Source organism: Equus asinus, chromosome 21 (assembly GCF_041296235.1).
Source record: "Equus asinus isolate D_3611 breed Donkey chromosome 21, EquAss-T2T_v2, whole genome shotgun sequence".
Lineage (NCBI taxonomy): Eukaryota > Metazoa > Chordata > Mammalia > Perissodactyla > Equidae > Equus > Equus asinus.
In genome coordinates this window covers 65,629,038-65,643,201 of record NC_091810.1, presented here as the reverse complement: position 1 = coordinate 65,643,201, position 14,164 = coordinate 65,629,038, and the positions used below count along the sequence as shown (strand labels likewise).

Sequence of the window (14,164 nt, the reverse complement as noted above, 5' to 3'; positions counted from 1 at the left end):
TAAACCTGGTGTGCAGAAAGAAGTAAAGACATGGAAAAGAAAGTCCTCTAGAATCGTATTGTATAGTTGGGGAGATAACATAGTTAACTCAAAGGTACAAAATAATCAGTATATGCTAAGTGACAGTGGCAGAAACTTACGTATACACAATAAGAACCCAGTGCTGCATTACAGGATGTTGTGAAGAGTCTGGCCTTGCTTGGGTGACTAGCTGGGATTTCGCTGAACAAGAGATGCCTTGAAATAAGCTCTGACATTATACATTATGGCAAAGACAGAGAAACCAATGTGACTCTGAAATTTTAATCCCAGAAAGATTAATCCTAGGAAAACTGGTGGTACCATTAGCTGAAAGAGAAGGAATAAAATGGGGAAAGAGGATGTGCTCAGTTTCAGACATGCTTGATTCATGAGACTCACAAAGACAAAAACTATCCAGAGAACTGTAAATTTGGGACTGGAGTAAAAATGATGCTTTTGTATGTATTGCTTCAGCCAGTCATCTGTTCAACGCACAATTCAGAATCTGAGTTTCTTCTGTAAAGACGTAATTTTCCAAGTATTCATCTTGATTCATTACAAACCTAAAGAGAAAAAAATTGAAGAATCAGCTCCCAATCTGGGCAGCCAGAGGTGAACTTGGGGTGGTGCCACGTTAGAGGCAGTGAGGACTGCCTGGAGAAAGTGAACATTTCTCCCTTCCCCTGCAGGTCTTCGCTTCACATTTCAGATCGCCACCTCTATACCATATCAAGGTTGACTGCAGTACATCTCGCCATCTTAAATCACCCGCTATGTGATATGTCTTTATCTGTGTTTTTATTAACAGTGTAACATGGTAGCCTTTGAACTATTCGAACAATTGCAGAAATAGTTCACCCTCTTCCACTGCCCACTTAGATGTTTACAACAATGAATATTTCCCTCATGAAACAAATTTTAGTTAAGATGCTGATGATAACCATCTTCTTGATTTTGTCTACTCTCATCTGATAAAGAACTGTATTCCATTAATCAGCCCCTCTCTTCACCGCCTTCCCATACACTGAATATCCCTTTCAACCTGTGGATATACTCAAGTCTCTTCCACCTATAAAAGGGGTAGAAGTAAATTAGAGTCATGTGCCACATAATGACATTTTGGTCAATGGTGGACCGCATATATGACGGTGGTGCCATAAGATTAGTACCATATAGCCTAGGTGTATAGTAGGCTATACCATCTAGGTTTCTGTAAGTACACTCTATGATGTTGCACAATGATAAAAATCACCTAATGGCACATTTCTCAGACTGTATCCCTGTTGTTCAGTGATGCACCACTGTAATTCTTTCCTGCCAATGGGATCACTTCTAATGACCACACTATTTTAGCCTTCTCTATTGGTAAACAATTCCAGTTTTCTATAAATGCTGTCTTCCTGTATTCTTCTCTAATAAACCCTATTAACGTATGATTTCTGGTCTCAAACTTTACTAGAATTTCCCTTACTGATGTCCCCAATGATCTTCAAATTTGCCTATTGTAACTGTAACTTTTTCAGTCCTTATACTAGTGGAAATCTTGCCTCATTTGGCTTTGTTTTTCTTTTGCCATTTATAGTTTCTTGAAAATTTTTTTTTTGAAGATTGGCACCTGAGCTAACAACTGTTGCCAATCTTCTTCTTTTTTTTTTTTTTTTTTTGCTTTTTTCTCCCCAAATCCTCCCAGTACATAGTTGCATATTTTTAGTTGTGGGTCCTTCTAGTTGTGGCATGTGGGACATCACCTCAACGTGGCCTGATGAGCAGTGCCATGTCTGCACTCAGGACCTGAACTGGCGAAACCCAAGGCTGCCAAAGCGGAGCACGTGAACTTAACTGCTTGGCCTTGGGCTGGCCCCCTTTTCTTGAAAATTTCTTATCTCTTGGATCACACAATTCCATTCCTTGCTCTTCACTCTTACTGCTTACTCGGTATCTTTTTTTTTTTTAAATATTGGCGCCTGAGCTAACAACTGTTGCCAATCTTCTTCCCCCACCCCTTTGTATCCCCAAATCCCTCCAGTTCATAGTTGTATATTTTAGTTGTGGGTCCTTCTAGTTGTGGCATGTGGGACGCCACCTCAGCATGGCCTGATGAGTGGTGCCATGTCAGTGCCAAGGATCAGAACTGGTGAAACCCTGGGCTGCCGAAGAGGAGTGTGCGAACCCAACCACTCGGCCATGGGGCCAGCCCCTCAACATCTTCTTCTTATTCCTCCTCCGCTGCCCACTTTTGCTAATCTTTCTCAGGGTTTAGTCTTTTTTTTCACTCGGTCTTCTCTTTGGTTGATCTCATCCACTCCTCTTGCTTTTAGGAACTGAAGACTCCCAAGTTTATCCTTCAAGTTTGTACCCTGTTGCAAGCACTATTACTTGTGTTCTAACTGTCCATTAGGTATTGCTCCTGGATATCTTTGTATGCCCAAACTGAGGTCACTATCCCCATCAACTCTTCATAATACAAACCAAACATGCAAATGAAAAACAAATCCCAAATTATTTGTTCCTTTTTTAAAAAAATTTACTCTAAGGTCATCTAGGCTAGAAACTCCAGTTCTCTGGGCTCTCTCTTCTCCGACATTCTTCATGATCAAATGGTCACGAAGGCTTATTCAGTCTATCTTTGAACTGTATCCTCAACCCAGCCCTTCCATCTCTGGTTAAGTTCATTCAGTCACCATTCCCTACGAGTACTAAGCTTTCACCTGCCTCTAATATAACTCTCCTCCAAACCATTTTCACATTGCCTTTTGAATAAATTTTAAAAGCAAAATGTAGTCACAGGAATTGTCTACCTGCCTAGTTTAAAGCATTAGGTGGACTTTACTAGCTACAGAACAAAACTCAGACTTCAAAGTTTGGCACAAAAAGAGCTACATGATATGGTTCCTGCAACTGAACTGGACTTTCTGTGATTCTCAGAATATCCCATTCTGCTTTACACCTCTGCATCTTGTTGTTCATCGAATTCTCTCTGCTTGGAGATGAGGCATGGTGAATTTCTCAGCTCTTATTTCCCTTTCTTTCTTTCTTACTTTCTTTCCTTCTCTCTCTCTCTCTCTCTGTCTCTCTCTCTTTGTCTCTCTGTCTCTCTGTCTCTCTGTCTGTCTCTCTCTGTCTCTCTCTCTCTCTGTCTCTCTCTCTCTCCCCCTCCCTCCCGCCTGCCTTCCTGCCTTCCTTTCTTCCTTTCTTTCTCTCTCCCTCTCTCTCGCTCGTTCTGTCTCTCCCTTCCTCCCTTCATTCCTTTCTGTTTTTCCTTCCTTCTTCCTTCCTTCCTTTCTTCCTTTCTTTTCTTTCTATCCTCTCTCAGTTAAAGAACACCATCAAATTATAACAAGCAGAGCTACTTACAAACTAGTTATAAGAGAAACAGTATAAGCTGTGGTTAAGAGTGCCAATTCCAGAACCATCCTCCACAGATGTGCATCCAAATTCTGTCATTTACCAGACATAGACAAGTTATTTGTCTTCCTCCACTGTGAAAAGGAGATGATAGTAATATAACCTTCCTAAGACTTTGTAAAGATTAAAGGAAACCTGTGTGATACAATGTAATCATCAATGTAAGTATTGATATTATTATTGCACCATATTTGATATTTCCATAATAGTTTGAGTCTTTTTATCATGCAGCCATTGACACCCATATATATTTCCCTACTAGACTGTTAACTCATTGAAGGCAGGTTCCACGTCTTATTCATCTTTATAGACTGTTTAACCCAGTGTTGTGAATGCCAAATCAGAAATAGGAAAGGGTGACCAATGACATCTGCTTGGCTTCCAGCAAGTCAGGGAAACCATTCCCCTTCCTGGCATTAACCCGCTCGGTACCCACATAACACCTTAATCTGCTTCTCCTTAAATACAACCTCCAGTTTTGCCCAAAGCAGCCAAACTGCCCATGAGTTTCTCATGTCCTAGCTTGGTTAAAAATGGAGTTTTGGAGGCTTTGCACTATCCATTGTGTTGTTGGTGACAAGAAGATAGAAATTTTATATAATAAAAGAGAAAAAAGGAAGATTTTAGCTAAATTAATCTTATTGATTTGATGCTTCTTCACAAAGATGATTTTTTAAATGTTTTGCTCATCCTGGACTTTACTACCTTATATGGTAACATTTGAATAGTAGGGAACTAGTAGATCACTCATTTCCGTGCATGTATGATGTCAATATAACCACAAATATTTTCTCAACTGCCATCTGCTGCATTGATGTTAGCATGTGGTTCTTAGAGACGTGGAAGCCGATTTAGATAACTTAGGCAGCATATTAAGGGATCTAGGCATGAAGGTCCAGAATAAAGTGTGTTACTCCCTATTCTCATTGTTGTGCTCAATCTAGCAGTCAAACCAAACTCAGAGAACAGTAACCTAACAGGGAGAAATAGGTATTACTGTAGGGAACAATCTGGTTCTGTTTTACACAGAACAAATGATGTCCAAAGACATAGTTGCAACTCACTTTAATCCAGTTAACTTTGTTCAACGTTGCTTAATTCTGACTCAGTTCAGTTCAACAAATGTTTTTTCTTTTGATTCATCTGTTGCACTGTTTAAAATCATTTTGGTGATACAAATTTGCAAAAGAAAATTTTCACATCATATCGGGGCAATGGACATGTGTGCAATTCTAGTATGAGAAGTAATACAAATAGTTTTGTGATAGAAGCACGAAGTACTGTGAGATTTATGTATAGATTAGCTTATATATTTATAAAAGATTTCTGAGAATACACAAGAAATGGTGACAGTGCTTCTTTGGGGAGGGCCAGTTGAGTACTGGGAAATAGGAGTGAGAGGGAAACTTGTTTTTCAGTGTTTGTGTTTTTATATTCCTTTCAAAAAGAAAAATAAAGAAAATTAATGCCATAGGACCACAGAGGAGAGGCGGTTGCATTCTAATGAGGGATTATTGGGAAGGCCTCTTGATGGAGCACTGACATGAGTTTTTCCTCTTGGAGATGTTCCCTGTCATAGCTAAAGGACATATTTTATGATCCTGTACTATCCCACGGCTGTATACTAAGCCATAGGGTTTTCTAAGTATCGTAAGCAAATATGTGGCTGGGTCATAACTAGTAGCTCAAATTATTTAGAGAGTTAAATGTTCTCAGTTCCATAACCCCCACTTCAATACAGCAACGTGAAGTTGAAATAAATACTCCCAAATTTAGCTTGATTTTTAGCTAATGAAGAACAAACATTTGTAAATGTGGACCGTGGTGAATCTGTGCTGTTTGCATTTAGGCAGTAGAAAATGTCTGTTCTGTCATCTGCTTGACTCTATCCAAATTATCACTTTAAAAGAATTTAGTTCAATGTCACTTCTATCTAAGGCTTTGAAGGTTACAGTGAAGAAGTATCTGGGTCGCAATGGAAAAGTGAAAACCTTACTACTTTTTACTCTGGGCTAACTTATGAGAATAAAAACGTCATTCTTCTTTCAGAGCTCTCTGGCACAACTCTATAACTTGTTATTGCTTTGCCCTATTGCTTTGTTAGCCGGCCAATATGAAATTCCATCACTTTCAAATATGAGTGTGGGAAGTGAGAAATAATCCATCTCCATATTTAAAATCTCATCTTTCCTGTGCCCTTTTCACTAAGGACCACTGTGTAAAAAGCCTTTCGGATTGTTTTATTTGAATAAAATGTATTCTTGGGAGAGATGCGAAAAAGAATGTTTTCTATAGCACTGGTTTGCCAGCTGTTTTATATGGGCATTTGATATTAAGTGATACAGAAACCTTATCTTATTACACTAGGAAAGGAATCTAATGTGAAGGCTGTGTTGGTATTACAATAAAAATGACCAATAACTTATTAATCTTGTGCTACAGTGTTACCCTGAGGATAGTATTCATGGTTCTGACTCTAACAATATTGCCTGTGGACATGAAAGACAAGCCAGTGCTGTTTATTTCAGTGTGCAAATAGGATTTTGTGTGGTTTTCTACATTAAAAAACATTCTACCCTAGGGTTATTGATATATTCATGTTATTTTTATTGTCAGTGAAATAGGATTCCACCATATTGTTACTGACTGCCAAATCCCCTGAAGATGACTTTTCTGCAGGCAAAATAATGTCCTATCAGTGACCTAAACTTGCGTTTTCTGGGCTTCTGGAGACCACTTGCTTTAAATGCCAGAGAATCAACTAACTCTCTGCATTTCTTAAAAATATTAAGTTTTTCAAAGGCCAGCTCAGAGTTCCAGAGATAGGCCATACTTAGGTAACTTCTCTTAGCCACCTCGGCATTTGGCATTTTGTTCATGTGAAACCTCTCTAGGGGTAACCAGTTCGTCTTCCTAAGGCAAGGTTTCTCAACCTCAACACTACTGACATTTTAGATCAGATACTTTTTAGTGTGGGAGCTGTCCTGTGCATTGTAGGACGTTTAGCAGCATCACAGATACTCTAACCACTAGACCCGAGTAGCAGCACCCCCACCCAGTTGTGACAACCAAAAATGTCTCAAAATCCTGCCAAGTGTCCTCTGGGGAGCAAAATCTCTTCTAATTTAGAACCACTGGGCAAAGTATAAAAGGAACACTTGTCATACACTTACTGTTATGTGAATTTTGGCAAAGAAATATCTCTTAAGAAAGTAAACTTTTCCTAGGAAAATAGTTTGTTAAAGAATTAATTCCCAGTTTTCTATAATAGCATTTGCAAGGCATAATGCTTATATTACCCGATAAAAAACCATAAAGTCACATGTTTAGAATTACCTTACTTTTGTGATTATGGCTAAAAACTTCTGTCAATTTTCTCTTTCCTGTTTCCCAATAACACGACTCCTGTGCTTGAAGTATTTATTTGGATGTTCTTTTTTCTTTGATGTGCTGGCCATGTGAAGGTGCTTTCAAACTATGATGGATACGTGGCAGGGGCTGAGAAAAAGCAAAGAGACTGGGAAAGTCATTCTACAGTTCTCTCTTTGGAGTCTGGCTCTGTATATTTTCTTGAGATGTGGTACCTCTAAGCCTCGGATGCAACAGCAGCCTCTCTTGTCATGGTTCAAGCAAAGGTTTCCTGTAAATTCATCCGGTTTATGTTTGGATTGGAAAGAACTTATTTCAGAGTACCAGAATTAGGGGATAAAGATGGGGTGCTGAGTCTGTTCTTCCCAGTACATTTTCCATTTTAAATGACTCTCTGACTTGAGTGGCAGTACTGGAACTTGCTGGAAAGTATGAAATACCATTCTTGTTCGATGGATAGGATTAGAGGAGATAGAATAAAAATGTATTAAATTTTCCCCCAAGGGTTCTCTTTGTCAGTCTCAGTTTACTTGACTGGTTTCTTTATGTTTCTGCTCTCTATTTTCCCCATAGAATTTCCTGTAAACTCTGCCTGTCAATCCAATCCTTATTGCTTTCAAGTTTAATACTCCAATTGGTACATTTTACAAAATAAACTAACCACACTAGAATGTGATGCACGGTTCGTGCTGTTGGTATAAGAGGCTGAAACTAGGTTTATGACAGAAGTTAGACCACTGCGTGGTGACTGAGAAGGACTGTTTGTGGAGCGGTCATGGCTGCTTGTCATGTCATTATGAGCCCCAAATAAGCTTTTCTGTTTACTGTGTCATAAATAAGATCTTTCAAAGATAAGATCTAAAGAAGATTTTTAAATGCAAACCATGATTTTTGTAGAAAAGGACTGTTTTCCCTAGTTACTAATACCTTTGCATGTTTGGAAAGCAGGTGTTGGATAAGCCTCCACTGAGCATTTACAAATATGCAGTGCTTGCCTATCTTCTCTGGGTTCTCTCCCCTTAGCTTCCTACAGGTTTAGGGACTCATCTATGCTCCCACCATCTCAACATTGACCATCCTATACTGTAATTACTACTTCTTTCCCTAAGTTGTTCTGCATTCATTCATTCAACCTATAGTTATTATCGACTATGTCCCAGGCTCTGTTCTAGGCAACAAAGCTGATGTGTCTTCAACTCTCTTGAAGCTGACATTCTACAGGGAGAAATAGTCAATGAAATGATTGTAGTAGTCAGCTGAGCTGCCCTAACAAAAAACCATTGATTGGGTGGCTTTAAACAGTAGCCATTTATTTTCTCACAGTTCTGGAGACTGGAAGTCTAAGATGTATGTCTAGTCAGTTGGTTCCTGGTGAGGACTCTCTTCCTGGCTTGCAGACTGCTGCCTTCTCATTATGTCCTCCCAAGGCCTTTCCTCCATATGTGCCTGTGGAGACAGGGAGCAAGTTCTCTAGCATCTCTTCTCATAGGAACACTAATCCTATGTAAACCAGGGCCCCACCCTGATGAACTCATTTAACCTTAATTTCTTCCTGTAAAGCTTCCATCCCCAATTACAGCCAGAGTGGGAGTTAGGACTTCAACATGTGAATTTGGCAGAGACACAAACATTCAGTCCATAACATACATAGAGAAATTTTTGAACACTGCTACTTCACATAGTGATAAGAGCAATGAAAAAAATAATTTAGAGGAAAGGAATAGAGAAAATTAAGGCAGAGATGGTGCTTGCTACTTTAGCTACAGGCCTCTCTGAAGAAGGGAAAGTTGAGGGAGACCAATAATGAGAAAGAGGTAGACTTAGGGAGATTTGGGGAAATGAGCATTCTGGGTAGAGAGAATTGTAAATTCAATGGCCCAAGATGGGAGTGAGAATGAGAGGATTATGTGACAGAAGAAAGTCAGTGTGTTTGGATCCTAGTTGGCTAGGAGGAGAAGGGTAGGAGAAAATATTAGAGAGATAGGCAGTAGATTGATTGTGCTAGCCAAAACTGGAAATTCAAGTTTTGTTATCATTGCAATGGAAATCCATTGGAGGGTTTTAGGCTGATCAATGTACAGATAAGATGCAAATTTAAGTGGCTAAATAGAGAACCTCCAAAAAATGTTTTAGAGTCTGACTTATCTTTGGTACACATAGTAAATGCTCAATAATGTTCCTAAAGTGGAAGGATGGATGTTTTCTTACATAGTAATTGATTTTTAAGTCAGGTTTATTAGGTATTTACATAGAGTATACATTCACTCTTTATAGTGTATAATATTATGAGTTCTGACAAGCACACGGTCGTGGAACCACCAAACAATCAAGCTATAGCACAGTTTCATCACTTCTCAAAATTCCCTCATATGTCTTTGTAGTTAGCCCCTTCCCCCAACCCAGCCTTTGGCCTTCACTGATCTGTTTTCTATCCTCATAGTTTTACATTTTCCATAGTGTGATATAAGTGGAATTACAAAATATAAAGTCTTTGGAGGCTGACTTCTTATATTTAGCATAATTCACTTAAGATTCATCATCATAAAAGTATCGGTAGTTCTTTCTTTTCTATTGCTTAGTAGCATTCCATTGTATGGATGTACCACAGTTTGATTATCCATTCAACTGAAGAATATTTGGCTTGTTTCTAGATTTTGGGAAGTATCAATAAAGCTGCTATAAACATTTGCATTAAGTTTTTTGTGTAAACTTAAGTTTTCATTTATCTTCAGTTAATATCTACCAGTAGGATTGTTGGGCTTTATGGTATGTGTATGGTTAACTTTATGAAAAACTACCAAGCTGTTTTCCAAAACAGCTGTACCATTCCGCATTTCCACAAGTGATGAATGAGAGTTCCACTTTCTATGAGTCCTTCCCACCACTAGTATTGTCTTTTTTTTTTTTTTGGCCATTATAATAGGTGTGTAGTCAGTATCTTTTTTTAAACGTCACAACTATAAATTTAGAGATCTGTTGAGTGTGGATAGTAAGGATGTAATGTGTATTGGAATAATTTTTTCAGCTATATTTTTTTTAACCAAAAGATTATCTTTAAGCAAAATTATTATCTTTCCTGAGAGCTAGGTTAAATTTAAGACTTTTTAAAAATTAAGATAGTTCCCCAATGCTTGCTTGAAGACTTTTATAAAATATAGCTTTAAAGAATTTACTCCTTGAATCGTGGTAACCTTAAAATTCATCCCTCCTACATTCAATGGGAGTCTTGTGGAATGCTTCTTTAGAAAGGTAACCAGTGCGATTCTCTATTCAAAGTACCAGTGAACACTGAGGGGTGATGAAGATTTTGTCCCCAACATTCTGACCTTGGTCACACTATTTTTTAAAAATTAAAAGTAGTAGTTGACTTTTGCTAAGAGTATGGCAATGTGAAATAATGACTCCATTATTCTTGATACACATTTTTCCAGTCTATCCTCACTTCAGTGACATACTCCATTACAGGCCACCTGGTTTTGTCTGTTCTGTGGCTGACCACTCCAGCCTTTCACTTACGCATGAGACAGGAAGGAAGTAAGAGGATTTAAAATTCTGTTGAAGAATTTGAGCATTAGGTAACTTGTGGACCCTAAGGTATGTCTGAGCAGAGATGGGTGTGTCACTCATTTCAGTACCTAGAAGCTACCCTTCACTAGACCTCTAGAAAGATCATCCCTCCTCTGATTTGTGAAGCTCTGATTTTGCCCAGTATTCTTCTATAATTGTTCGATGAAGGGCCCTGGAGGACTAGAAAATTCAGTGATTTTTACACGTCTATAGGAGTAGATCACATGGATCCAGAATCTTCACCAATACTTTGATTGAATCCAGAAAATGTTCCTATTCCCACCTAGACACAAATTGTCCACTTTCTTCCCTTTTCATGGAGAAAGCATTTAACTTCATTTGCGCACGAGAGCATAGACTCATGCCTGGCACAAATTATCGAGAACCCTCTAGGAGCTGATCCTATTTCCTAAATGAAGAGATAGACGCAATTTGTGTGTGTTTAACATTAGCCATCTTTATAATGCTTAGTGCTGTCGTTTTGCCTTCCTTTCAAAGAGCTTTAGAATGGCATTGCCTTTTTAAATAAACAATGCCAATGGCTTTTCTCCCCCTCTTGGTTAAACATACTTTTATACTTACCTGGCATAACAGAGATTTTGTGCGGCCAATTTTATAAGATGAGTCAAAGTTGTCATTTTATTCAGAAGGATTTATTTCTCTTCATGGAATCAAATACTATAAATCTCCTGGATGCTCCTGTTAACAGTTGGTGGAAACACACAAGGGTGGAACTCTGTCTTTCCCAGTGGCGCTTGGTGGCATTTGATTAGCGGCCAGGCATGCAGCAGCTTCACGAATCTTCTTTTTTTGTTTTCTGTTTGCAGATTTTATTCTTCACCGTACAGTATTGCAACCAACCGCATGATTCCACAGACATCTATCACGCCATTCATTGCTGCTTCCCCTGTCTCCACATACCAGGTATGTCCGATTCACCTGCCGCATCTCAGGAGAGATCTTTCTTGCCAGTAACAGACTATATAAAGGCAAAAGGGACACAGTAGAATTTTTTTTAAATTGTCCTCATACACTGTAGTTACATCTTAGTGTAATAACACTCAAGTTATTAATTAGCCTACACTTTCAAGGGCTTGTTTGCATCTGTTTCACTGAATAATAAAATCCACCATGATTTTCATTCTTCCTGCTGAGTTTCATGATTATGCTACTTTCCAGCCAAGATTAGTACAGCTTTCTCACTGAGAAATTATTTTGTTTGTTGTCTGTTATTTTGGTTGTCACCTTCCCTGTTGTGTCTTTCCTAAAAGCACATTTCTAGCATTCCCTTCACTCACTCCAGGATATTTTATCGTTGTCATCTCCTTTTGTCACAGTTGTCCTCTGTATCCATGTAAAACGACATGGATGGATGTTAAATCATTTTTTCCCAAGAAATAGGGAAGATTATTGAAGTGATAAAAAGTCATTCCTTCTTCCTGCTCTTACTTCATTCTCAGTTCCAAAGAGGCCAAAAGAGACCTCAGGGGTTCCATGTGTTGAAACACAAGAAAATCCGAGACTCAATGTGTGTCCTAAACCAGATGTTGTAGCTGGTTAATACTAAGTACACAGGTGGATTGAAATAGTCATACTTCTCCCTCAAAAAATACTGCTTATCTTATCTCTTCAAGTTATCAAATATGTGATATTACTCCCTGCTTCTCTTTACCTCATATTGTTCTTCAGACAGTTCTTCTAATTCTAATTAGAAAGTGCCTATAAATGCTACATATGGAGAGTATCTAGTGTCATTTTTTAAAACTTTGGAGAGAAAGAGAAAGTGTGAGAGAGAGTGCAAGTGCGTGCATGCATGGATTTCTCGATATTTTGCAGATGGTGGGGGTGGATGTTTTACAACGGGTAAAACTATCATGTTGCTGACTGCTACTAATTCAGTGAAGTTTCACCTTATTCAGCCACTACATACTTCATTTCAGAATGTCCCAGCTGTCACAGCATCAAACTTGAGACTATATGCATTTTTTTCTTAACTGCTTCCCCCTGTAGCAGATCATTTTCATTCTTTTTCTACACTTAGATTCTTGATCCATGTTGGTGGGTGAACAGAATAGACTTTTGTGTGAATTGCATTCGAGGGTCTCAGAATGGTTGATTTCTTAATTGCCTTTCCTTGGGACCCATGAGGCTACGTGCAGGTGCTGTTCAGTTTTTGTTCTTCCTGCAGGCCTGCCTGATTGTAATGTGTGTTTTTGTTTTTTTTATCTTTTTTTCCTAACCTCGGCCTGTTTCAGCCAAGACCACCCATTGAGTCCCAATGTAGAGCACTTTGGTGACATGAATAAAATATCCACAGAAAAGTAATTTCACTTGGGAGGGCTCATAAGTGGAATTTAACTCCAGCTCTCTGTTTTCAAAAAAAGAGTTACAGCAATTTCCTATGTTGTTGATTCTCATCTTTCACCACTTCTTTTTATTTTTTAAATCTAAAGTGCATTGACAATTTCATTGGTGTGAATATACTGAAAACAAAATTTTCAGGGTTCTCTATGTAGCAATCAGCTCTTACAAGCTGATTTTCTTATTTGGCTGACAAGGCACGTTTCAGAACAGTTGGCTGGCTCAAATACTCATTTTTATTTGCCATACCAGTTACCACGAGAAGAAATATCACAAACTTGCTTAACTTGGGTTTAACCCAAAGCATTCCTCAAAATTTCTGGTTGATCTCCTTCATTCTTACCCCGACTTTTACCACTTGGACTTACTTCCAAGATGGGATCACTTGAGAATTTGAAGTTAGAACCAATGACAGAAAGAGAGGAAGTCTTAGCAGTCAACTCTTGCCTCTTTCATTATTTGCCTGTGTATCCCTGGGAGTTGACCTCTAAATAGGAGGTCCCCGAGGCCTCCCAAGACTTTAATCTCCAACACCAACCTCAAAATACGCTCCAAGGCCCAACCTGGTCTGTGTGAGCACTGCAGTCAGCTCCCACAAAGTAGGAATTTGCTTTAGTTTTCACCATTTTTCAGGGAGCAATTTAATCAGGTCCAAGAATTTCCTTTCTGTCCTTAGTTTTGAGCACTAATTAGCCGTAAAGTCAGATGGACTCCACTTTCTTATGACCTAGTGTGACTCCACTGAACACAAGAACCAAGTTCTCTCTGTGATTGCTTTGTGCTAATAAATGCTGTTTGATGCATAGGTCCAGAGTACTTCATGGATGCCTCATCCGCCATACGTTATGCAACCAACAGTAAGTGTTCTCAGTCACCTGAGGCTAAATATTTCTATTATCCAAGTGCAAGCTTTTGTAATGCATAGAAGCTTTGGGGTAAAGCTTTTGTTATATTCCATAGCTCTTTCAGGCAGCCGTATTTTCCAGATAAAAAGCTGTTCCTGAAATTCTACAAAAGCGTGTACAATAGATAGATAGGGATAGAGAGAAAGAGACGAGAGAGAGAGAACAAATTTATTGGAGGAAATAGCAGTCAACCTTCCAAGCTGATGTCTACCATTTGTTATGAATGGGGAATTCATGCAGGAACTCCATGCAAGAACTCTGAACTCTGGACAGTTAAATCCATTATGAGAGGAAGTCCTTCCTGTTTTCCTTCTCCTTCTGTTATGCTTCGTTTTCTTCAGATGCAGTTTGGTGTGCTTCAGGGGCGATTTTGAATATCATAGCCAAGTGTTGACTCAAAGCAATATTTTTGAAATATGAAGGTAGTTGTCTACTGATAGATGGAGATATATAGATAGAGAGCAAGGTTGGTAGATAGTTTTTATGTTAACTGACTAGAGTCATTTTCTTCTTTAGTGGAAAATTTCTTCCAAAAA

The 14,164-nt window shown here is 38.7% G+C and overlaps 1 protein-coding gene across 13 annotated transcripts in view; it reads left to right on the top strand.

The window, feature by feature from the left end:
• Window positions 1-14,164, top strand: part of RBMS3 (RNA binding motif single stranded interacting protein 3) — a 1,423,334-nt gene that overhangs the window by 1,309,767 nt on the left and 99,403 nt on the right. For 9 of the 13 annotated variants that reach the window (XM_070492733.1, XM_070492730.1, XM_070492734.1 and 6 more), the window contains 2 exons: window positions 11,190-11,286; window positions 13,530-13,580. In XM_070492733.1, coding sequence (XP_070348834.1) covers window positions 11,190-11,286; window positions 13,530-13,580 — 148 coding nt within the window. The remainder of the gene's footprint in view (window positions 1-11,189; window positions 11,287-13,529; window positions 13,581-14,164) is intronic. The other 4 variants (XM_070492739.1, XM_070492735.1, XM_070492738.1 and 1 more) reach the window with 1 other exon arrangement.